Genomic DNA, 23,568 nt, shown 5'->3' on the forward strand with positions numbered 1-23,568 from the left:
ATAACATAATGTGGTAGGCTAGCTTTTTTTCTTTTCCTCCCCCCCCCTTCAAAATTGGCTCAAAATGTTCGCTGGGGTGTAAAGGGCGAAAATGAGGGTATCGCGCGGCTCATTAAAATGCAAAGGTATACTGGTATGCCCATTCCATGTCGCTGGTTCCCGACCCAGCCACGTACATTGTACATGTACAGTAGTAGATACGAGTGCGCAATATAATAATAACGGCTACAGTTGCGAAGCTGTCGTCGAGATCTGTGATGTAAACACGGCAGAAAATCCCCGTTATGTCGCTAACTGGGAAAATGTTTGCATCGAAGAGCACTGATTTAGACTCTGGAAGCATAAGTTGAACGAACAGGTTGCCAAGTGCTCTTTCTAGCAGGTTCTGAATCGAAGAAAATCTGCCAGTTTATTTGGTGAGTATTTTGTAGGATTTTTTGGACATGTACTGATGTAGCCCTCTTGTACTTGTAGGCCTAGCCGCCTGTGTACACTTTGCACAAACGGGCATCCATGAAAGCTAGTTGGGCCTACCTGCCTAGAGTACCCAGAGAACTAGCGGTAGGCCTTGGCTTCTGTCATGTCCTTCCCCATATTCCATATTGGGGTACTTTCTGCTATGTCAGAATGTGTAGCTTGTATAACATATAGTGTCTGTTAGTGTTACATTGTTACATGTAGTTCTGCCATAGACTGCTACAAACCAATTCGGTGACAAGATTCAGGAACCATGGCATTACTGGGGTGTCCCCATGTGCGTGTACAGACGAGATACACATTGAAATGCTTTCTCAGCCAATATGCAATGGGAGCCCACTGCTAACCAAAATCACGCACATATTAAGTTTAGGAATGTGCACCTGAATGACGGGGATGCCACAAGTAATGGCATCAGGGATTCGGTCTAGGCCAGGCCACTGCTGCATGAAATGCAATACATGTACATGTACGTCCATCTACATGTAACAGTTTTTGCCTGCGGTGTACGGATCGATCCATGGTGTTTTGTACACCTGAGGGGGCATATGGCACTCGAGGCGAAGCCGAGGGTGCCATTTCCCCCGAGGGTGTACAAATCCCATGGAACCCATCACGAAAGGCAACAGTTGTCTTGTTATAGACCTACCATGGCCATACATACACTGGAATGGTCTCATGTGTAATAGGTCTATATGCTGATTTTATTGTCAGATAAATTAAACCACTTTGACAAATTGAAACACTTCAACAGCAAATTAGATATTAAATTACAAGGAAACTTATTGATCGTGATGCCCTTTGTTGATTTATGTTTTTGTTTTTTTAGGGGGAGTGGGAAGAGGGAGAAATCTATGATTTATAACCAACTGGTTACAAATATTTCAAGACATCAAATGTACACCAAATTCCATTGAAAAGTATTAATGGAAGGAGTTTCATATACAGACGACACTTATTTTCCCTTAAAATGTCATAACAGCCATCAGAAAGTGATAACATGTGAGGAGCCAGGTTGGCATAGTGTTTCTTTCCACCTCTGGGGGTCTGGGTTCGAATTCGGCTGGGTCCACAAGTGGATTGGGTTTTCAGTCCCTACTTAAGTCCGTGGGTTTCCCTGAAATATTTACCCAGGGTTTTCCTCCCACCTCTTAAACTGAACTTTTCTTCTTTGTCTTCTTCACTCATTATCATCCTTTAATTGGTGCTAAATGTACTGTTGGATGATCAGATATAAATAAATAAATAAAGTGAAATCTAGCTAGGAAAATTCCCAAGTTTTACGACCAAAACAAGTCTCATAGGTTTGTGCACAGGGCGTGAAGTGTTGTCTCTACATGGATATGGAGCTCTTTCTGTATTGACAAGATTGAAGAGCAGACACAAAGAGACAATGGCGTGAGCGTTATGGAGTAATTGCAGAATACCCCGCCACTCTAAAAAATGACCCCCGGAATGACTGTTTACATTGTACATAGGTACGAGGTGAAAATCCCTTGAGAAGAGTGTGACACTTTGACCGGAGGTTGATCATACCGTGTGGCAGGGTCTGCAATTGAGCTAGCATTTATAGTACGGTAAACAGCAATGGTGATCGCAGCAGAAACAGTGTTTAGAGCGTACTCGTTTTCCCTGAGCATAGCTGGGTGCACAAACAGAAGTTTAACAACCCATGTCATCATGTGTTATCGCCTTGTACATAAAAATGCTGTTTTATTTGTTGGTCTTTCCACGTGTTTGCGTAGTTGTAATACAAGCTACGATACATGTACATGTATATGCAGGTGACATATTTGTCTTCCGTGGTACCCGTCTGCCTGTAGCACTTGCTGATGGGTAATTCCATGAGGTTGGGGCACGATTTGTGACGGTGTCCTTGTTACATCCGCAACTTTTACCACCTGTCATGACCTGGAGAGTAGGTCATTTACGCTGTAAAAATAACACACACCTCTGTATTCAGCCTTGTCAATCGGAATCCACGTGCAGGGAAATAGCCGTTCATTTCACAGAAACGATATAACAACTGGCACCAGTCTCAAATTGTGCCCCTACCTTGTGGAATGACCCTGATACAGTGTACCAGAAGTGTATACTGTCCGACTGCTGGTTAACAGGTACATGCAGCTAGGCAGAAAAGAAATGTATGTTGCATGTGCGTGAAGTTATATGTGACATACTTGTAGATGTACATTGTTCCTGGTAAATGAAAAGAAACAGATGTTTGTTCAGTGCAGTCTTTACTCTTATGCAAATTTATTTTACCCTCTGCTGAGTTTTGATTAACCCTAACCTTCCCCAACCACACAGAATTGAACAGTAGTAAAGTGTTTCATTCTGTGGGGATAGGTCTGGTAGGCCCACAACAGCTGGCTTTTGCATTGGGTTTGGCATACCTCAGAAAAACAAAGTCCAACAGCCTCTGTGCACAAAGTCCCATATGGGTGTTTAACTTTGTGTGAATGGGGAAGGTTAGGGCCAGCAACCCTTAGGGGTTAGGGTTAAATCCCGTGAAGGGATTTTATTCAAAGGTGAATCAGCTCAGGACGGGAGTACAATAAATTTGTGCAAGTTTCAAGATTGCACTAAACATGTTCAATCCTTTCCCCTAAAAAGATCCGGATACCATTTAAAGCATCTTTTCATTTCTGTCTGCAGTTAAAGGGCAGAACTTTCTGAGCGCCAAGGGTGCAAGCCCTTTGCTGCCCTAACTCAAGTTTTTCATTTTCAGATCGTTTGGAGAATCTCCTGCAAGAAGATAGTGAGAAATTGACAAATGTGAACAGACTGGCCAAGCAACTTGTCTGTCACCTACAGGATACACTGTGTGTATGTGTGTAAGGTCACAATACTGGCCAACTTTCATGATGCAAAAAATGAACTTTAATTTATCAGATGATGTAACCATTTTCAAGCAATGTTTGCTTGAGATTATAGTTGTACATGTATTTGAGAGATAAATAAAGATAAATAATTCAGTGTAAATGCGAGTCTATAATTTTTATTCACGTTGAAGAGCAAATTTTAGTTCAAAATGGCGCCCAAAAATGGGACATTGCTTGAACAAAATTTAATGAACTCAACTACTTTACTTATAGCTCACGTATTTTATCACAATGGTCATATTTTTTGAGTTAAGCAATGAAGTAATATTTTGGCCCTTTACCAAAAAAAAAATAAATAAATCCACGCTCCAAAATGGCAGCTGAACCTGCGCTAACGTTCGTTTCACATCGTGTCCACCACACCATACCATGACGAAAAGGGCCAGAATCATCATTTACAAGCCTCACCCTTACCTGTAAAAGCCATTTTTATTCGAAATGAGCTTAATAAACATCGTGTAAAATGTGTGCTAGACCATAATTACCCTCGAGGATGAGAAAACATCAGCATATCGATCGCTATAATTTTCGTGTCCATTTTGTAACTAACGTAAAATGTCCACATGTTTTAACTGGTGATCAACGCAGTCTGACTAGTGGTCGTACACGTGCAATGGTACCCTGCATGGATGACCTAAAGGTCAATTGTTTTAGGCTCGAATACGTCTTTTCCAAGATAAAGCTATTTTAAGCACCGTGTCCACCGCGCGCCGCTTTCGCGTCTCTTTGTAACGAACGGAGAAAGTTGCTGCGCGCGACAGCTTTCCCTCCGACAATCAGGAAAAGAGCAGCCAATATCCGGAAAAAGAGCAGCCAAAAGGTTTGTATCAAATTAAATAGATTTTATTTTCTGTATTTTTTTGTGAAAAGAGGTCAGATGGCATTGTAAAAGGGAAGATTTTAATGGATAGTCAATGGGTGATTTTTGGGCTTTGTAGCGGACCGCTTGGATGGTTTCGTGTGAATCGTGTCCATGTTTAACGAACAGAAGAAAAAAATAGTAAACATCTGAAGTCCCGCTTGAAATTGCAAAACGACAAATAATTTACACTTTTTAAGCTAAAGTCCATCACAAAAATGAACAAACTTAAAGAATAGCCTTGCCAAGTTCAAAAAAAAACATCAGTGTTTCACGTTCGTTACACACCGGCACTTTCGACTTCGCCCCATTCGTATTAAAATTCGCCCCATTTGTTATCCGATAGTATGGGGGCGAGTTCGCAGTGAATTAAAAGTAAATGGAGCGAAGTTGATGTAACACGTAGGCAAGTGATGTTTACACAGATAGGGGAACTTGCCTTTGTGGAACCCCTGGGGTCTTGTTAGAGTTTTTTTTTATGTTTCTACAAATCAAGCCACTGCCGGTTATGTTAAAAAATTGTTCTATTTGAATTTTATTTTTCTTCTATCTTATTTCAGAAGCCAGAAAGGAGAAAAAGATTCAATGGTTGGATAAGATTATATGTCTGTAGATTCACATGTCCTTGTGAAAGAAGCTTTAGTAGTAATTAAATCAAAGATTATTCGATTTCAACCATTCCTGTTGCCATTTCTGTAATTTCAGGACCCCACAAGAGCCTGCCGATCGCCAGCTCACTGCAGGGGATATAGTTGTCGCATTTGAGGATGCATAGTATCCAGGTGCCATCAAGCGCATCATTAGTGATGAACTGGCAGTTATATACTGCATGGATCGTCCAAATAAAAATAAGCAAAGTTTTGTTTGGGAAAAAGATCTGACCGTTAACAGGAAATTCATTCTGTGTGTTGTTAATCCAAGTTCACTTATTCCAGATCCATCTTTGCGTTACTTTCACTTGGACAGCAAAGAAGTAGGTAAAATTAATGCACTATACAGTGTCTATGCTAATAAGTATTTTTAAACGTTTATTGCCAAAAGTAGTTTTGTCTAAGTATGTCATCAGAGGTTTGTCTAAGGTCTGTAGTCAAAAGTTCATCAGTTTTTCAGCAAAGATGAGTCACCCAGGTGGCACGAACTGAATAAATTCAATGAAATTCATTTAATGAGATGTGCCATGTTCTTCAGATGGGATCGTCAGTGTATAGCCTCCACTATGAAATACAGTTTTTAAGAAACAAGATTAGAATGAAAAATAAAATAGTCATTGACTCAATTTACTTGTTCCTCAGAATTGTTTAATGTTGCAAATGGTGCACATTTAAATATACATACATGTACTTAAGTTCACAATGTCAAAGATTTCAACTTCTGTGAAGCTCATGTGCAACCTTCTTGCATGCATATAGGGCATCTAAAAATAGGCTGAAGTGGCTTATCAGATATGTAGATCACAGAGATGCTCCCAAGAAATGAAAAAGCATGTGCATGTATTAACACCTGCACATAGTAACACAGGCAATTTTCTGAAGGTGAGGCAACTGCCTTGAGGGCTCCAGTAAAGCAAGTCATAATAAACTTGTCACATGAAATGTTAGCTTTGATTCGAAATTTTTGGTGTCCGTGTCATTTTTGTAACTAACGTTAAACTACAGGACAAAGATCTTTGAAATTGAGGGTATCTGTTCTTTGGTTGTCAATGATAATGTCCTCTTTGAAGTACTTGCAAGCTTCGCAACCAGCTGTTTTCCTCAAGTCATCAAACTGCAAATCATTTAAAATTGTTGTGTGTGAAAAAGTACACTTGTTAACGTTAGTTACGGTGTCCACCTTATTAAGATATCGTAAAATTAGTAACAATTAACATTTTTTTTAAAGATGACCTTCAGAAAGGAGGAAAAGCTTAACCACAACAATACAACTCCACATTGTTTTTCTTTGACTTTTATTATTGCATGGTTGACTGCAAAGTGGACACCGTAACCAACGTTAACTTATGAGGTCCCCCTCTACAGAAAGCACTGCATGGAAGAAAATTTCTTCGGCCGATTATCTTCCCATTGCTATTTTCTGATAGAGGGTGGTCCATTGTCATAATTTAAAAGTAAATTAAACACCTTTCACTAGATTGAATTTTTACCTATGTGTCCCATTTTTGTTAGCCAGTATTGTGTCCTTACACATATACATGTATTGTAATTCACTGGACATATCCTTTCCTAGCATGCTAAAGGATTGTCAGGAAAGTGGTTCACATTTTAAAGGAAAGCATGCACTAGACTGTACATGTAACTGATTTCATGTGTTCTTTAGTATTCAACTTGAACGTCTACTGGGTGTGCTCTTCTGAGTCCGACTTCACAGTTATGTTTTTCCTGCAAGCGGCCGCTAAAACTATTTAAAAGAATAATTCACACAGTGTTCAAAATCCCACGCAGCTATCAGAACAGCAAGTAAAAACCCTTAACACTCCCAAATCCTCCAATTGTAATACAATTTTACATACACCCTTGGAGGTTAGGGATAATACACTGAGGTATACTACTAAATACTAAATGAAAATATAACCAATGGGACAAATCAATGGGAAAAATGCCCATTGGAGGTTAACTCGAAACCCAACCGAAAGTTGAATTTTACGCAAAATTTGGCCAACCATACGAGTTGTGGACAAAGACCAGAGTGGTCAATAAGCATGATGAGCACAACTCTCAAAGTCTTCCTGGTTGTCGAGTACAGGTACTGGAAGGTGCACTGGTACCTGGTCTATTATCCGATGTTATCTGACGTCCTTGTACCTACAGGTACTGGAAGGTGCACTGGTACCTGGTCTATTATCTGATGTTATCTGATGTCCTTGTACCCTACAGGTACTGGAAGGTGCACTGGTACCTGGTCTGATGTTATCTGATGTCCTTGTACCCTACAGGTACTGGAAGGTGCACTGGTACCTGGTCTATCATCCGATGTTATCTGATGTCCGTGTACCCTATCGGTACTTGTACTTGGTACTGCGCCAAGGGCAGTTGAGGGCCCAACAAGCCCTGCAGAAGTTGACACATCTTGCTTTACATGTACATGTACATGCAGAGTGAACTTTGTACAATCCTTGCTGTATAAACATGGTGCATAAACATGGTGCCTATAGTGTGCATGTAAAGTTCATGCCCGCTGTACATGGTACGTGAATGCATCATGTTGGCATTGAGGCAGTACATATACATGTACACATGTACATGTGTACATGTACACATGTACATGTGTACATGCACATGTACACATGTACATGTGTATATGTACACACCTACAGTACATATTGTAGATGTACTTGTACAATATCTGCATTGTACCAATGATCGTTCGCAACACTGCATACATGCACATGCCAGTCTTGCAGACTGAAGGGTGTGCATCTGTAACCTGGAAAAATGTAACACTATTTTTTGGAGGGAGTTTCTCAGGTACAGTGTAGTTTTGGAGATCTGATCGTGGTGCAGTCTGTACCGAAGGTGCTCATTGCAACATTTTTGTGTGGGATTGTATTTGCCAAGTTTGTTGGGGCAGTTCGCTTTTGAGGTTGAAAATGTGGCATACTGCTGCTGACGTGACCCGTCGTGTAGTTTTTTCCCAAACTGTTTTCCAAATAGGCAGGAATGTAAGTAAGTAGATGAGGAATTTTTGTTCACTACCAGGATACGTGTTCCTGGTTCTATTCCACAAATTACATGTACATCAATGCAGCTTCACAACACAGTGGAAACTTGTGTGTCGTTGTGTTAGAAAGCTCATTGTGCGTAATCCGTAAATAGAGCGTGCTTTTTCAAAAAGGAAAAAAGAGGCACATTTCCACTTTTGCACGGAATTGTACATATACAGTAGGCATGGTATTAAACTTACCGTCCCTATAAAAACATTGAAATGTGTCTCACAGTACCACTTTTCTGTTTTCAAACCACATATATTTTCAGCTGCTGACCATCAAAAGGCCAACACTGCATTCTTTTATTTTGGCTCAGAATTTAATATTGTGAAATTACACTTTCCAAGGTTCCCCCCCCACTACAGAGATGCTGTTTCAGAAGCTTTTGTCTACGTGCCATATTATTTCCAATGAGTTCCTGTTTCTACCCTTAACAGTCAGTGACAGTGCGTGATGATCATGGTCTTGTGATCCGTTGGTTGACTACCAAGCCTTATCCTCCTCACCAAAGTTCAAAGTTTCATGCTATTTTTGTACTTTGCTGATACAGTCTGTGCGCTGCTGGACCTGGCAGTTACGGTAGGAGTTTTCCGTGTGAGTTTGTTACATACCTACATCACATGTGTACATGTAAGTGTACAGGTCATTCAGGTGAAACTCACATGTACCAATACATTTACTGTACGTGTGATTCTGTGGCGGATATGTTGTTCCAGCCACTGGTACCGCTACATGTAAGTACGTGTACACCAGGGAGATTTGTGCCAACCAACATTACAGAAAGGCAAAGGGTGTCGTGCCGTGTACATGTACATGTACTGTAGCTCCGTAGAGGAAGCCTCTCTCTCTCAGTGGTCATGTCTGCCCTCGGGTCATGCTTGCTTTTTGGCATAAACACAAATCAGCAAAGGGTAGTGTCGTGTTTCATTGTGTCACACCGTGTCGGATTTTGAGATCTGAGGCGAGCTTCTGTCTACCACAAAACACTACGGGCGTTGTCGAAACGAGTGGATTCAGCTCGGACTTCGGTTTCACTGGTGCCTGTTCTTTTTGAAGCAGCGTTCGAAACTACATTTACGAGCTCCGACTGGAACCAGCGAAACTGAAGTCCAAGCTGAATCCACTCATTTCGAAAATGCCTTATGTATAAACATGTGGTACGAGTACATGTACATGTACGGCTTACGTATCCACGATATTGCCTATGTATAGCCTAATTATGTGAAGGCACGGTTCAGTACGTTTACGTGCACGCACTTACAATTTACTGTATCGTCATTTCCAAAAATACATTTGGAACATAAACGTATGATTCACATTATATGTTGTAAATTTGTTACAGCAGTGAGCTGTTGGAAGTTCTAATCTGGGGTGGCGAGTACAGAGTTCTGTATAAATGTACATGTACAGGCTTTTATACATAAGGATGCGTTGTATATGGATTACCAGGAAGTGAAACCTTGTTTGGTCCACTGGTATTTACGGCCATGTCTGAATGAATGGGCTGCAGCAGGAAATTGTGTTCAAGTCCAAGTTCTGTAGAGTCATGTTTAATTTAAAGCCAAAATGATTCAGACACACCCTTACATGTGGTCTTGTAAACACGGATGTACCGGTCCATGTGCATGCATGCAATGTGGAAATATCGGCATCCAAGGTCGTCCCAGGTCAGCAGGAGACATTTCCGCGACCATCTCCCCCTGCTGGGGTTAAACATTCAGCTCCCAGTCTGGGAGCTAATTCTAGTTTGAAAAAGGCCCATTGATTCCGATATAAAGGGAAAGGAACTAGACAAACTGACAATGTCCTGTTGTCCATCTGACATCCCACACCTCCACGGGCTGGATTCTAATCCGCACCAAGCTGAATTCGTCACATTCCCAGGTTGACAGGAGTATTGAACGAGCACTTTTCAGGCAGCCAACTGAAAGCTCTCATCTTCATCTGTAACCATGGTAACCAGTTGTCCTCTCAGAAGGTCTGGACATTGGCACGGCCATTTAGAAAACAGTGGGTTCAAATCCACCGCCGTACCCCTTGTATAATTTAGACCATTTGTTGGTCTGTATGTGCCTGTTTTACATGTATTTCTCTCCTTCAACCTTTTTTTTTTCTCAGTGATATAGCAAGCAGCCATGGAGTGTGGACCGCACTTGAAAAGCGCCCTCTGGTGTCTGTGGAGTCTTGCTGTGATGACTGTCACGCTACCTTGTGCTGTTATGGGAGATGTTATCGTAGTAAGTAAATTTCCGTGTTGTTAGGGAGGGGATGGAGACGTACGAAAAACCATTAAACGTTCAAGGTTTTCAAGCAATTATTGCTCCATAAACCTGTACTAATTAACCTCCTTATACCGTTATGCAAACATGCATTTCAGTCTAAGCTGTTCTTTAGTCAGAATCACTCAGTGTGATCGAGTGGCATATGATAAGTCCCTGGGAGCAGTAAGGGAAGTTAATTGAATTTTTGACTGTTTTGGACAGCTGGAGCATCAACCCCATCAGTCTAAAATCCTGTGCAGCTGGGGCCACCTCAGGGGTCATCCATTTTTGTTGTCTTTCTCTTCAGGAGCACACAAGTTGTACTTGGCCCCCAATCTGACTCCTTCCCCCCTCAAAGCAAGAAAAGGGTGATAGCTAATCAGCCTTTCTCCACCTCGATCAAAGCGTACATAGGCTGTAAACCCCTTCTTTTGCAACTTTGATCTGCTCGTGGAAAAGACGAAGAAAATTTGAAATGAAAATATTTATAAAATCACCGTCAAAAAACCACTGAGATTATTTCTTGTACTTTGTGTTATCTCTCAGACTACTCTTAAAAATGTCAGCTACACATTCTCATCAATGCCTGCAAATTTTGGCGAAAGGCTTCCTATGATGGGGCTTCAGGTGAGAAGAGTTTTTGTCACTTTCTATATTTATATTTTACATCGAATGTTGACAAAAAGGAACCAACTGGATATAGCAATTCATGCAGTTCCTTTCTTGTTGATATTGATACAAAATTTTTACAATGGATAAAAATTGAAATCTGCACAAAACAAAGAGGCCATGTGATTTATATGTTTTAATCTTTATTTCATTCATGAAAGTATCAGAACATTTCTTGAAATTTTTTTAGAGAGGAACGTGAAATTTAATTTCATTTGCTGTTTTATGAACAACTCCTGTGAATCTTTACAGTTGAAATAATTCAGCCTTTGGTTTATAAATTTGTCGGCACGAGTGGCGACAGTTTTGTAAGCCACTTAGTTACGTTTCATTTTAAACCAAATCTTTTGTTTTCAGGGGAAACTTCTTGTTGCTGTGCCGCTGAATGGTTGCTCCCGTCTTCAACCTCCGCCGATGGTCAACGCATCGGGTGTGATTACCTACAACTACTTTGCCCTGATTAAGCGGGGGGAGTGCAACTTTGACTTAAAGGTAGGGTTTTTCATGTCAAGCTCCATTCTTCGAGGGGGAAAGGCAGGGACAGTGTGCAGGAACAGCTGCACTCCGAAATTTGATAACGCATAGAGAGTTCACTTGAAGCAAAACGGTTGACCAAAATGTTGCGGAATATACTTCATGAGTGTTCCTCAGCCCATTTTCTTTTTCCAGAGCACAGACGTCTTCTAAGCATCATTTGACTCGCTGCGCAGCTCCCCAAAATCTTGTTCGACATGGAAACAGACTTACACCCTCACACTTCGGGTATTGTCCACCGTTTTGAAAACTGACACCCAAGGCTATGTTCCCAGATGTGGTACCCAGTCAAGCCTGGGTGGAGTGCTTGACTTGGGCCAGGTGTGAGCCACAGACGTGCATGCCACTGCTCTTAGCCACGGCCAGCTTGAAACATGGGCTCCCAGGAAATCCAAAACACATTTGTCCTCGTGGGAGCTGTTTGCCCTGTCCCACCCTCCCATGTATGTACAGTGCCTGTAGATGTCATTGTGTTCACCATCAACCCTCCTATGGTTTTACAGCACAAATGTGCACAAATGCCCACAGTCACTGGTGAGCATGTAGTTTCTATATGGAACTCAAACATGCACAGGTTCAGTGTGTACGCAGTTGGTCGCAAGCACAAAATGACACAGGGTCTTTTGTGCAGTCCTCTTCACTGCATTTGGTTTACTGCACAATTATGCACATGAAACAGTGAAGCACAGTTCTTGGGCAGCACAAAAGTGCTATCTGATATTCCTGTGAGGGACAGTTAGTGCAGTGCACAACACAACACAGCTGTGCTTCTTTGAGGTGTTTACCAAATGACCCAAAGAGTGACTTCAGCATAGGAGGGTTAAAGCTACGATTACTAAAAATGTGACATAAATAGCTCATTCCAATTGGCGGGCAGTGTGTCAATGAACTTTACACTATATTATCACCACTTGTCGGACCCATCGTTAGTCCTCTAAACTCGAAACTCTCACAATTCTTAGGGGAGTATCCAACCATATTGGGCACTTCACAGTGACCCATTTACGGTGCATTCCTGGGTTTAGAGAGGCCAGGGAGAGGATAGTGGCTTTGGGGAGGTTGCAGCGTGATGCCCCTGTGTAAGATTTTAACCCTACCTTAGGTTTACGATCGGGAGCTACCACAAGGCCACACGTTCCATGTGCTTGGATCGTATTTTACAACATCTGAATATCGAAACCACCCTGGTAGCGTCCTTTCTAGAGTTTGCTGGGTCAAACCAGGCCACCTTTTGTTTTCTTCTTTTTTTTTTTAATTCAAACGGTTTTACAGGTGCGTGTACATATGTTTATTTTGTAGGTTTATAACGCCCAGGAAGTTGGTTATGCCGGTGCTATAGTTTTCAATATCGACCATGATAATGGCGTGTTGGCCATGAATGGGGACGAGTGTAAGTTTTTCCATATACGAATGTCACTGTGGGACTACACAGTCTTCCACCAATTAGTCTGCTGTTCCTCTGCACAACAGCTGTTGGTACTGTTTACCCTAACCTTCCCCAACCACACAGAATTAAACAGTAGAAAAGTGTTTCATTCTGTGGGGATAGGTCTGGTCGGCCCCTAACAGCTGGCTTTTGCATTGGGTTTGGCGTACTTCAGAAAAACAAAGTCCAACAGCCTCTGTGCACAAAGTCCCATATGGGTGTTTAACTGTGTGTGAATGGGGAAGGTTAGGGCCAGCAACCCTCGGGGGTTAAGGTTAATGTGTCTTTGCTGTCATTTAGACAGAAAGTGTACTTGTCACAAATGTCTTTGATCCGTCTTAACATACCATGTTATGGTGAATTGCACGTGGTAACCCATTACACCTGCCAAGAACGATTTCAAGAGATGTGTGATTTATTATTAAATTGCAGCTGAACTTCAAAGATAACTGATTGTAACTTGTGATGGGTCATATTGAAAAGCTTTCTTTCAGAGGAAGTTAATGATGCACATGTCATAGGAAAAAAATCAAAATGTAGACATGGATTTAAATGTGAATGGAAAAAAATGATCGTGAAAATTAAGTTGTAGCGGTTAGTTATGAAATCGCCGAAACAGATGCAGTAAAATTTGTGGTCCGCTAACCTTGCTGTCAAGTTGATATTTCCTTGAAAATTGGATTCCCTGAGTTTGCCAGTCGGCCCAGTAAACTTTACAACTTGTTTTTCCTCTGTGGTACGATCAGATGGACAGGACGTGGACATTCCCTCGGTGTTTGTGGGAGCGTCGTCGGGGGCATCTCTGAAAAAGTACAACTACACAACAGGGTAAGGAATGCGAAAGCATCAAGTCACAAACATGTGTCTTGCATTCCACCTTGACATTGCACTGCGTAGAAGTTAGAGCCAGATTTTCTAGACAGCTACTTTTTACAGATGTAAGAGAAGAGGTCTGAATTAGAAATACTAGATACAGAAAAAAATCATGCCATTCACTATGTATCAGATATTGGGGGAAAAGTGGGGAAAAAAATTGGGATCGGTCCTATGAATGAGAATTATGAAGACCTTTGAAAATATTTCATGTACATGTACCTTTTCCTACAAGCAACCATGTGTATCATAAGGTTTGGTCGTGTGCTTTTTGCAGAGAACTGGTAAATTTTGTTTCCCTATCATGAATGAAATGTTGTAGAGAAGCCTATGTTGTCTCATTTTGTAAATAATTAGTCATTTTCAATGTTTTTTGTGTTAAAAATTGTGCCTGTCAAGGTTGGCTCACAAGTTGCCCTCGGAAGACTATATGGTGACCAGTGGTCAAGACCTCTCAACACAAATCTTACAAGTAAATGCATTGTAAGAGTAAGGACATTGGCCGCATGCCATGACTGCCCCGGACAAATGCCGACGCTTCTAGTCTTGGTGTCAAAACTGACTTTCCATTTTCTATTCAATGAAACTGATTTTTTTTTTCAAATCATCTGCATATCTGCAATACTTGAGTTAGGAAAAAAATCCGTCCAAAGTTTGTCGTTGAGAAGTTTGCCAGAGCTTCCACTCGCAAGTAGATTTCATGGCGAGATTTTAAAATTTGGCAAGTTTTACCCCCTCCCCCCCCACAAAAATCTCTTGCGGCGGATTCCACTCTCTTGAATTGAATTCCTTCGATCTGATTGATTGTTTTCCCCCTCCTTTTTTCTTTCTTTCCGCCCCCAGGAGCAAACTCGTACTGAACTCAGATTTCACATTCTCTTATAACATGTACCTCATCCCCTTCATCAGTATTGTAGGCATTTGTTTCACGCTCATGCTGTGCTTTATGGTAAGTGAGAGCGGGCACACCGCACACTGCAACGGCTGGTTTTTCTGTAAAGGTCCCCAGGGTACGCGTGCCCTTCAATAAAAATGTTCCCTCCGGGAACCATTCACACAGGAAAGACTGTCGATGGTGGCATTGAAACATCTGCTGCGAAGAAATCAATATTTGGCATATGGTGTCCGTTTTAAAGAAAATTCGGTCATATTTTGCACGTGCACCCTGGGGGGGTGTCAGCAAACCCAGCCTGTTACTGTCAGCGACGGCGGTGTTATGTTGAGACCGAAGCATGCAAAAGTGGATTTGGTTTTCCTTGTACACCCCTGACTATTGTCTATCACTCGATTTGTTTTTCTTTTTAAAGTGTTTTGCTAAGTTGGTATTGTTGAATCCTCCCTCATTAACTCTCACGGGTACAACATGCTCGGTTTGTTAGGGCCAAAACGATTTGATCGCTGTACACAGATGGAGGTTTGAGAGGATCTAACACAGGTGTTAGGTAACATCCCCTTGGACCGACTGACAGGTGCATTACATTCACTTTCATGTATGCAAATTACAATTTCCTGTCTTGTGCGATTTGTATATTTTTTCCCCCCTTATTTCCCCTAGAATTCCAGTTGCATGCCTGCTTACAATTCCTGGCAAACATTGCAGGACATTTAGGAATACAGAATACATTCAAGATATCGGGAAAGTTTCCGATGTCACTGACAAGCTTTATGGCCTTCGCTTCAGTGGATTATTTTTGTGTTGCTACCGGAAGAATTGCGTTTTTAATTCGTACTGTTGGTGTATGCATGAATAACAAGCATGCCCACTCAGGTGCGTAGTACATGATTATGATGAAGGGAGTCAGGTTGTTGTGGCTCTTTCCCTGCCTCCTGCCTCTGTGGCCTCGGGTTCGAATCTCACCTAGGTCAGCATGTGGATTGGGAAGTCTGTGCAGCATGGTTCCCCTGTACTGTTGTCAAAGGGGTCACAGGAATGTTTTACTGTCTTTTTTTTTTCCTTTTGAGCCTTGAGTAGTCCTTAAGTTTTGTGCATCAATACTTCTTGGTTTGGTTGCCCAATTAAGAAGTGGAACCTTACTTAGTTCCAGAAGGCCAGGTTCTAGAGTGAGACGAGCCTTTCTATTGGGGGGGGGACAAAATAATTTTCCGTGCAGGACCAACTCTTTGATTTGTGAAACAGGTTGTATTCTTCTGAAAATCTTCGGGAGTTCTTGGAAGTTGAAAAAGTCGGGAGAAAACTTTGGCAGAGGTGGCCTGGTTCCTGTAAACTTATCCCATGCGTATGATCTGTATTTGGCAGGACGAAGGGTTGTTACCGTGGACTGGCATGTAAATGATTCGGTTGATGGGAATCAACTGATTTTTTTTTAGGAAAGAAACATTTGAGGAGCAAGGGGTACATTGAAATACAAATCCACTGCCGCGGCGTGCTTCGGTGTCCACGTCGCCACCGTCTCAGCTCGTGTATTTCTCTTTGTTGCTGTCAACCTGAGGTGTTTCTTTATGTGCATTGTTCCCTCCCTCTATGTCTGGCATCGATCGCACAGGGCCACAGTGAAACTTACCCCTACCCTCAGCTTCCCCATCAGCTATTTCCTCTTTCCGTTTATCATTGTCACTTCCACCTGCCTCGTCTTCTTTGGCATTTACATGGTGAGTATCAGGTCCCGATATCTCCCCTCCCCCCTGCCCCGCCCCCTTTCATGTTTTGGGGGGTGCTTGTCTCACTCGAGTGATGCCATTTGTTTCCCGCTGGAGCTGGAAACAGTTAGTGCAGAGCGATAACGCAATATATCTAACAACAAGGTGCCATACGGTACTTGGAGAATACTCGCCCCCTTTCTTGTTGGTGATATTGGATCATTTACACATTTGTGCTTTGGTGCTAATTGTTGGGACTGATTTGAACTTGACTTTGTCCAGTATGCACACCGTTTGTTGCATGTCAGACGCTGCGGAAATTTACTTCATGGCGTACGCTTGCATGCTTTTTGTTTCTTACTTCCTCACGGAAGATGTATCGTTTTCCTGACCGCGCTGTGCGCTTTGAAACTTTTGTTCAGATAATGGCACGGAAGACACGAAATCAACCCCTTCCACGATCATTGGAAATGATTTGCCACATTCTCTGTGCGCCATCTATTCTTCAGCTGAATTTCACCCAGAACTCAATGTCTAGCCCGTCCCCAGAAAGAATCAAACAAAAAGTGTCGCTCTTCACTTCACTGATTCCTGTTGGAGGGATCTTTCCGGCTTAGTTTTACTCTTTTGTTTCCTCCCCTCAAACCCCCCCCCAAAAAACACGAAAATGCCGAAATTTGCCTGAACCCAAGAAGCTGCTGGTGGAAAGGTTGCAAGATTTGACACCCCAAAACCCTTTGGACATCCCAGATAATGCATCTGAGTGGGTTTCCTTTTGCAGGTTGCTAAGTACGTGCGGGACAGGAGAAGACTGAAACGGTCCAGGCTGTCCCGCACAAACCTGAAGAAGATTCCGGTGAAGAAGTTTGTCAAAGGTGAGCGCTTGTCGGTCAGTTGCGTTCCATTGCTCAGCTATGGGTGCTGGGGATTTCTTTGTTTTTATATACTTCCCTTGTATGCTGTCCCAAATAAAAAAAACTGCAAGTCTGGTATGTTTTGGAGTTTCTTATTTCTGCCTGAACACCCCCAGTATGACCAAAAGCTGTTCATTACAGTAAAATGTTTGCGCCTGGCCGTTTTGCTGTAAGAGACTGGCACACCTGTCGAACATTTGAAATAATCCGCAACGAATTTCACAATGCTTGGAGCAGTTGGCAAAAAAGTCATGCTTAATGTAGCAGAAAAACTGGCTAATCTTTAGCACTGTTTCATGGCTATGCTTGGCCTGGTTGTGCACATGGAGATTTCCATTGTTCTTTCACTTTGTTAAGCCAAATTTTTCCTCCAAGGTAAGCATGCCTTTTGCCATGCAACACACGGAGCCTCTGTTAGTGTGAAACCGTGTGCCTAGCAGTGCTGTGAAATTGGGCCCAGTTCGGATTGCAAGCACGTACCGCTGATGGAGATGGGGAACCGGGCGGTCAGCCCAGGTTTTCTGTGGTGTGCCAGTGAGCGGGTACTTTTGCACAGGGGCCGTAAAGAGCAGAAACCTGTCAAGCTTACTCAAGACATCGTCAATGCCCAGTGTACAATGTACATGAACCATCTGTGGCTGATTGTGTGTTCGCATGGTGCTCTCGCAGGTGATGAGTACGAAGTCTGCGCCATCTGCCTGGACGACTACGAGGATGGAGACAAGCTGCGCATCCTCCCCTGCAATCACGGTCAGTCTCCGTGAACTCCACAGTACACTGGTCCATTAAGCCCCCTCCACTGACATGTCGACCAGTCGCAGCCTTGATTGTGCAGGCTTGCCGCATGCGTCGGGGGAGGGAACACACTTACGATGTAGCGTGGGATGGGAATTTGGCACACATGCCGTCAGCCACGTGTACCGTGGTCGAGTTTTAATGGATCAGTCTTTGTTCCACTGACCCCACGATGGTGGGTTTCAGTGAGCACAACGTTGTTCGACAAATTGATTTCAAAACAATGAGCCAGATTGATATTCCAACAGCCCGTGCCCAAACTGGAGTCCATCCAAGGTCATCCGTGAACAGCGGTGCGCGTACGCAAGGCCTGCCTTACCAGTGCGGCCATACACACTGACTCACACTCACGCTTTGTTCTCAAATGACCTTTCCTTATTGAACCGGCCTGTAGTCTCTATTCATTTCGGGTTGAAGCTTTGTTCGGAAAGAAGAGGGTGATTTCTCACCCCCAAACAGTTTGCTTCTACATGGTGCTATATGTACACGGCAACTGCTTCTTGACAAGTTCCTTCATGGACAAATACCAATAAGGCTAGTTCATACTTCAGGCAAATGCGAAAGCGAAGTGAATTTGACGTCATGAAAACTTAGCATTGAAATTTTGCTCGAGTTAAAATGTATTCAACTTATACAAATTCGCAAGGTGAATATCTGATGTCACAAATTCGCTTTCGCATAAAGTATGAACCAGCCTTTACTTGTGACTATCTCTCTAGCCACTATTACTCATGAACACCAACCATGCGGCCATGGTATAATTCATGTAACCAGTTTTTTGTTTGGTAAGTTGATTTTTAAGTTGAACGCACCCTCTTTTCGCAGCATTTCACTGCAAGTGTGTGGACCCTTGGCTTACCAACAACCGCCGCACCTGCCCAGTCTGCAAGCGAAAGGTGGTGCCTTCGGGCGAGCAAGACTCGGACGATAGTGACTCTGATGAGGACAGCACAGCCAGCCCCACCGAGCACACTCCCCTGTTGGCCAGCAGTGGCTCCGGCCACCCGGTTGGGGCCAGGGGAAGGGCCACGGGTGGAGGCTCCGAGAGTTCCTCGGTGGCCTCGTCCCCGGAGTTGAACGGGGCATGGGGCGGGGAGGAGCGGTCGGCCCCGGCCCCAGCCGGGGTCACCTTGGTGGACGCCTCAACTGCCATGACCGAGAACGACAGCGACAGCAATGACGACACCATCGACGGCAACTTGCTGGGGCGGTCCCCCATCAACGACTTGCCACACAGTGTTGACATCGTGACGCCCACTTTACACGCCGTGTCCAGTGACCTGCTGGAGACTGACGTCAACCAGGACGTGGTTGACAACGGTGACAACATCCCCACTGTCCTGGTGGTCAGTGAGCATGCTGACCCTCTGGCTGAGAAGGATAGCGCAAATTTTGAGGTTTGAAGTTTGATAAGCAGCTGTCCCAACGTTAATATCTTCTGTAGATCTTAATAACTTGATATCTTTGGAACTTTTTGCAAGGTCACTTCCACGGCACCCATTGTTCGCTCACCATCAAATGTTGTGCTCAATTCAGCATGCGCTTTGAATTCTAACCTGCATGGGTTTTTAACGTTGTTTTGACCAATTTTCAACAATGCCCATTTGAGACTGGTGTTGGAGACCAGAAAAATGATTCCAGCTTTGACCCCCAGAACTTAACACACAAGATCGCTAACGATTTAGGTGCTTGTTGCACTGTTGTAGCCTCCGTTCAAGCCTGCATTATTAGCAGCTAACACCTGTCCTTGCAGAATACCCCCTAGGGTGTACGTAAAATCATTTTGAAATTGGATGATTGAGGACTGATAGGCTTAATAATCAAAGTTTACAACTTCTTCTAAATGACTTCAAGTAATTTAAGTCACTTTGTATTTCTAGACTTTCCGTATCTATACACATGAGATATTATTCTCCCTGCATGCAGGACTTATTGTCAAACTGGAAGCTTTGATGTCGCATTTGATTGGAGAACATTTACACTGCCATTTCCACAGTTGGACATGGACAAATCTGAGGAAACACCATTCCTGCGGGGCCATCGCACTCGCGGGCACGTCTGTACTTGAGCGCGCGCGCGTCCACTTTTCGCAAGTCAGGACACCCTATTGGTCAGAGAGGAAGGTAACGCTCGTATACCAGCTGCTTGTGAACAGGATGACCCCGCAGTAATGGCTTCTAGTTCTTTTCGTCAGATTTGTGTATACAGCCAGCAATGAAAAATCTCAAAACATTGAGCCATGTAAAGCTATCCATCATCAGTTGTTGCAACAAATCATGGCATCCACTGTGTCTAGATTCGATCAGAAACCAGAAATATTACCTCATTTGGGGACATGGGTTTGTTGCAACAGAGGTACTCACAAGTAATCATCCGTCATTTAAATCATGGGTACTGCGATATTCTGCGTAATTTTTTTTTGGGGGGGGGGGTTGCATGTTGACAGAAGGATATGTAAAGTGATGGATGTATTTCCTTATTTCAATGATTACTGTAATATTTGTAAATGTACATATATGTTGTAATATTGTAAGCGTTCAGAAGAAAAACCACATTTTGCATTTTTCCTCCTGCCCTTGTTGGAATTTTAAATCACATTGAAGTAACAATAGAGATACCTTGTCTCTTTTCAGAAGGAACTGTACGTTATTTGTGGTTTTGGAGAAATACACTTTTAGCAGAGATAGTGGGTGCAAGATTTCTGTGTAAACAGGTGTGTAGATGTCGGACTGATCTTGGTCAACCCAGCGCACAGAATCTAGTCTTCAAATCTCTTTATATGGTGTGGTTTTTGTTTACGGAGGGATAGCACAAAAGGTCTACTCGTGGTGTGGCCCTTTGGAACACAAGCTCTTACCAGAAAAACAGCTGCCATGCACAACCCCTATATTTTGCCTTCACTCTGAATAGTAGAATTTAATTTACAGATCTGTTTTGGCCCTGAAGTTTCTTTGCTCAAAGGACCCTCTCTGGACTCCTCGGGAAAAAGTGTGCAGCTTGAATCTTGCACTGACTGTGCCATCTTTCAAAATGTGACCGAGACTGGATGGATTGTATGGAATTGGGACACTTATACGAGTTTGCATGGCGCTCCGTGCTCCTTGAAGAATAGAACGGGGCAAGTTGAAGTGATGCACAAAATGTATCCGGGGTACCAAGCAAAATCAACCCCTGATGTTGGAACATTCAGAAAATGTAATGAGAAAAAACTACCGCTTGAAATGGTGCAAGGTATTGAATTTTATTGTGTCACTGAATTAATTTTGTTTTATCGGCGTCATTTACTAGTAATGTGTGTTATATTTTGCTATTTGGGGGGGTCTACAAGAGGCTTTGTATTGCATCGTATATTGTTTTTCTTTTTCTTTTTTGTATAATTGTAGTGACTTGTTATTAATGCTGTATATGTATGGCACCGAGTAAATCACGTTTAATATAGGATGCATAAGATTTTGGCTTGTATTCCTGGTTTCGCTGAGCAGTTTTATTTGCTTAGCACCTGCTGTGGAATTGGCCCATGGTATTGATTGCATCAAGAAGTAAGATACCTCTTCGTTTGTCACATAGTGGTCAGTCACGTGTACCTGTGCAAGAGTGAACATGGTGAATGGGGCGGGGTTGTGGTTGGTCATGGGAGGGGGGAGTTTTGTCCCTCTGTCTCATCTGTACATTGCTGATTATTCACAAGCTTCTGGATCAATACAAAGTTTTCTTTTGCTGAAGTGACGTCATGCAGAATGTCAAATGGGCAATTTCATCCATATGTGGAAATTGGTTACACCGATTACCGACATTGATAGTTGTAATCCAGTAGCGTTGAGAAATTGTCAAGAAATGAGAAGAGAAATAATGGATAGAACCATCACCTCTTATTTCCACTTCAATTTTTTTGAGAAGCCTTTGCGTAGTGAATCATAAGTAACAACGAGTCGGTGATTGCATGACCAGTCTCCACCCTGCACCTGTTGCATGGAATCGCCCAAATCCACGTTAGTCGCTAACATGTAATTTGGTCTTTTTGCTCTCTTCAAGACCTCATCCTACTCCTTGAAAACGTTGGATCTCATCATCTGCCATCATTGCATTTTGCCTCACAAATTTTTACCCACGGTACACTTGTAGCGGTGTAAAACACACACTAAGGATGGCAGTCACGATGCCTAAATTGTTGAATACTCTCTATTTTTGCACATGACTGCATTGTTTTAAAAGTCCTCTCTTGACAGTATCGGTTTTCGGGAACTGATGAATTTGTAGGTAACTGTCATATAAATTGATACAATGGGTGCGTTCGATTAGCTTACACGTGTAAGTCAAACTTACACGAGAGCGTTCTTTTAGCCATCACGTGATGTTCGCGCCTGCCGTGGTGTCAGCCACCACTACCCCAGCTGGCGAGCGGGTCTCTGGAGGCTGCCTGAGTGTAATGACGTCACAGATGGACTGTTCGAGTATGGACGTACATGATGGAATGAGGCGGGGACTTGACCTTTTTCCCAGAATGCCTTGGAAAACACACTGCAGCGTTTGATGAGCCACTGGTGTGTTCAGGGAAGCTAATCGAACGCACCCATTTATGTAGTCACTTGTGTAATGCTCCTAGCAAATTATTTGTTACACCAGTATAAGTGGAGTACAAATGTATGTATCAAAATGTTTAAGAACGTATAATGTATATATGTAAAACACTTCCTCACCGATATTGTTGATTTATTGAAATCCTATATTGCGGGTCTATTACTACGTTTAAAGGACTTTTAACAGCTGAATAGTGCTCTCTGTAAATGTTTCATGAGTCAAGTGGTCAGAAATCTACACATTCGTTTTTATTTGATCAACAATTCTTTGAATAGGTTATGTCCAGCTTATGAACAGTTCAGAACCAGTTATGTTTTAGAGACCAGAAACTATGTGACACAGATTGAGGTCCTTTTTCAATTTATTCAACTTTGTTGAGGGTTGTAGTTGCTCATTTGGGTTTTTTAATTTGGCTCAATTCTGGTCTTTTTTTTCCGCAAGTTTAAATCTCATCCAATTTTATAAATAATTTTGTAATTCCTGTATTTTTTTTAAAGACACTGTAATGTTTTTGCGAAGAGCTAAATTTGCTGCTGATTCATTTTTATATGGGAAAAATGGTAATTGTTACAGTGTGTAATGATGATTTGAATGACGCATGTTCACAGATACCTGAGTTGTCATGAATAAAGACGTGAAATGCCTGATTACATGGAGCTGTAGTTATGTACCTGTTTAATTTCTTGAGAAACTGACATTTGTAAAGTTGTTAAGATGTTGTTAAGATGTTGGGGGTGTGTTTTGCAACTTTTGACAGAATATTTTTTCTGGATGCATTTTGAGCGTAACCTGCTGGATTTCTAAGAAAGTCGGCGTCGAAATGTTATAAATCCACCCGCCAGGGGGCGTATTGTATGAAAGTCGTCTGCTCGTGGAAGCTACATGTTGCCAGTCACGTTTTTGCCCGAAACCAGATTTGGTCTTAACACTGTGAATGATGACCGTACGCGGCCGCTACCAGACGCTTATTTACCGCGCGTTGTAATTGTGTGGGCATCG

General features: G+C 42.6%; 1 protein-coding gene across 4 annotated transcripts; it reads left to right on the top strand.

Annotated features, from left to right (window-relative positions):
• The first annotated feature begins 201 nt into the window (after positions 1-201).
• LOC110977857 (E3 ubiquitin-protein ligase RNF13-like) lies at positions 202-23,225 on the top strand. Of its 4 annotated transcripts, XM_022232352.2 has the most exons (11): positions 202-416; positions 8,359-8,500; positions 10,040-10,158; positions 10,729-10,809; positions 11,209-11,343; positions 12,685-12,775; positions 13,558-13,639; positions 14,528-14,633; positions 17,064-17,157; positions 17,866-17,946; positions 18,817-23,225. In XM_022232352.2, the coding sequence occupies exons 3-11, from the start codon at positions 10,057-10,059 to the stop codon at positions 19,392-19,394; spliced, it is 1,350 nt and encodes a 449-aa protein (XP_022088044.2). In that variant the 5' UTR covers positions 202-416; positions 8,359-8,500; positions 10,040-10,056; the 3' UTR covers positions 19,395-23,225. The 4 variants fall into 4 exon arrangements, with proteins under 4 accessions (XP_022088044.2, XP_022088041.2, XP_022088045.2 ...); XM_022232349.2 differs by lacking the exon at positions 8,359-8,500; XM_022232353.2 differs by lacking the exons at positions 8,359-8,500; positions 14,528-14,633 and adding an exon at positions 16,189-16,294.
• The last annotated feature ends 343 nt before the right edge of the window (positions 23,226-23,568 follow it).

This window comes from Acanthaster planci, linkage group LG14 (genome assembly GCF_054643075.1).
Source record: "Acanthaster planci isolate LZ-2023a linkage group LG14, COTS_SCS, whole genome shotgun sequence".
NCBI lineage: Eukaryota > Metazoa > Echinodermata > Asteroidea > Valvatida > Acanthasteridae > Acanthaster > Acanthaster planci.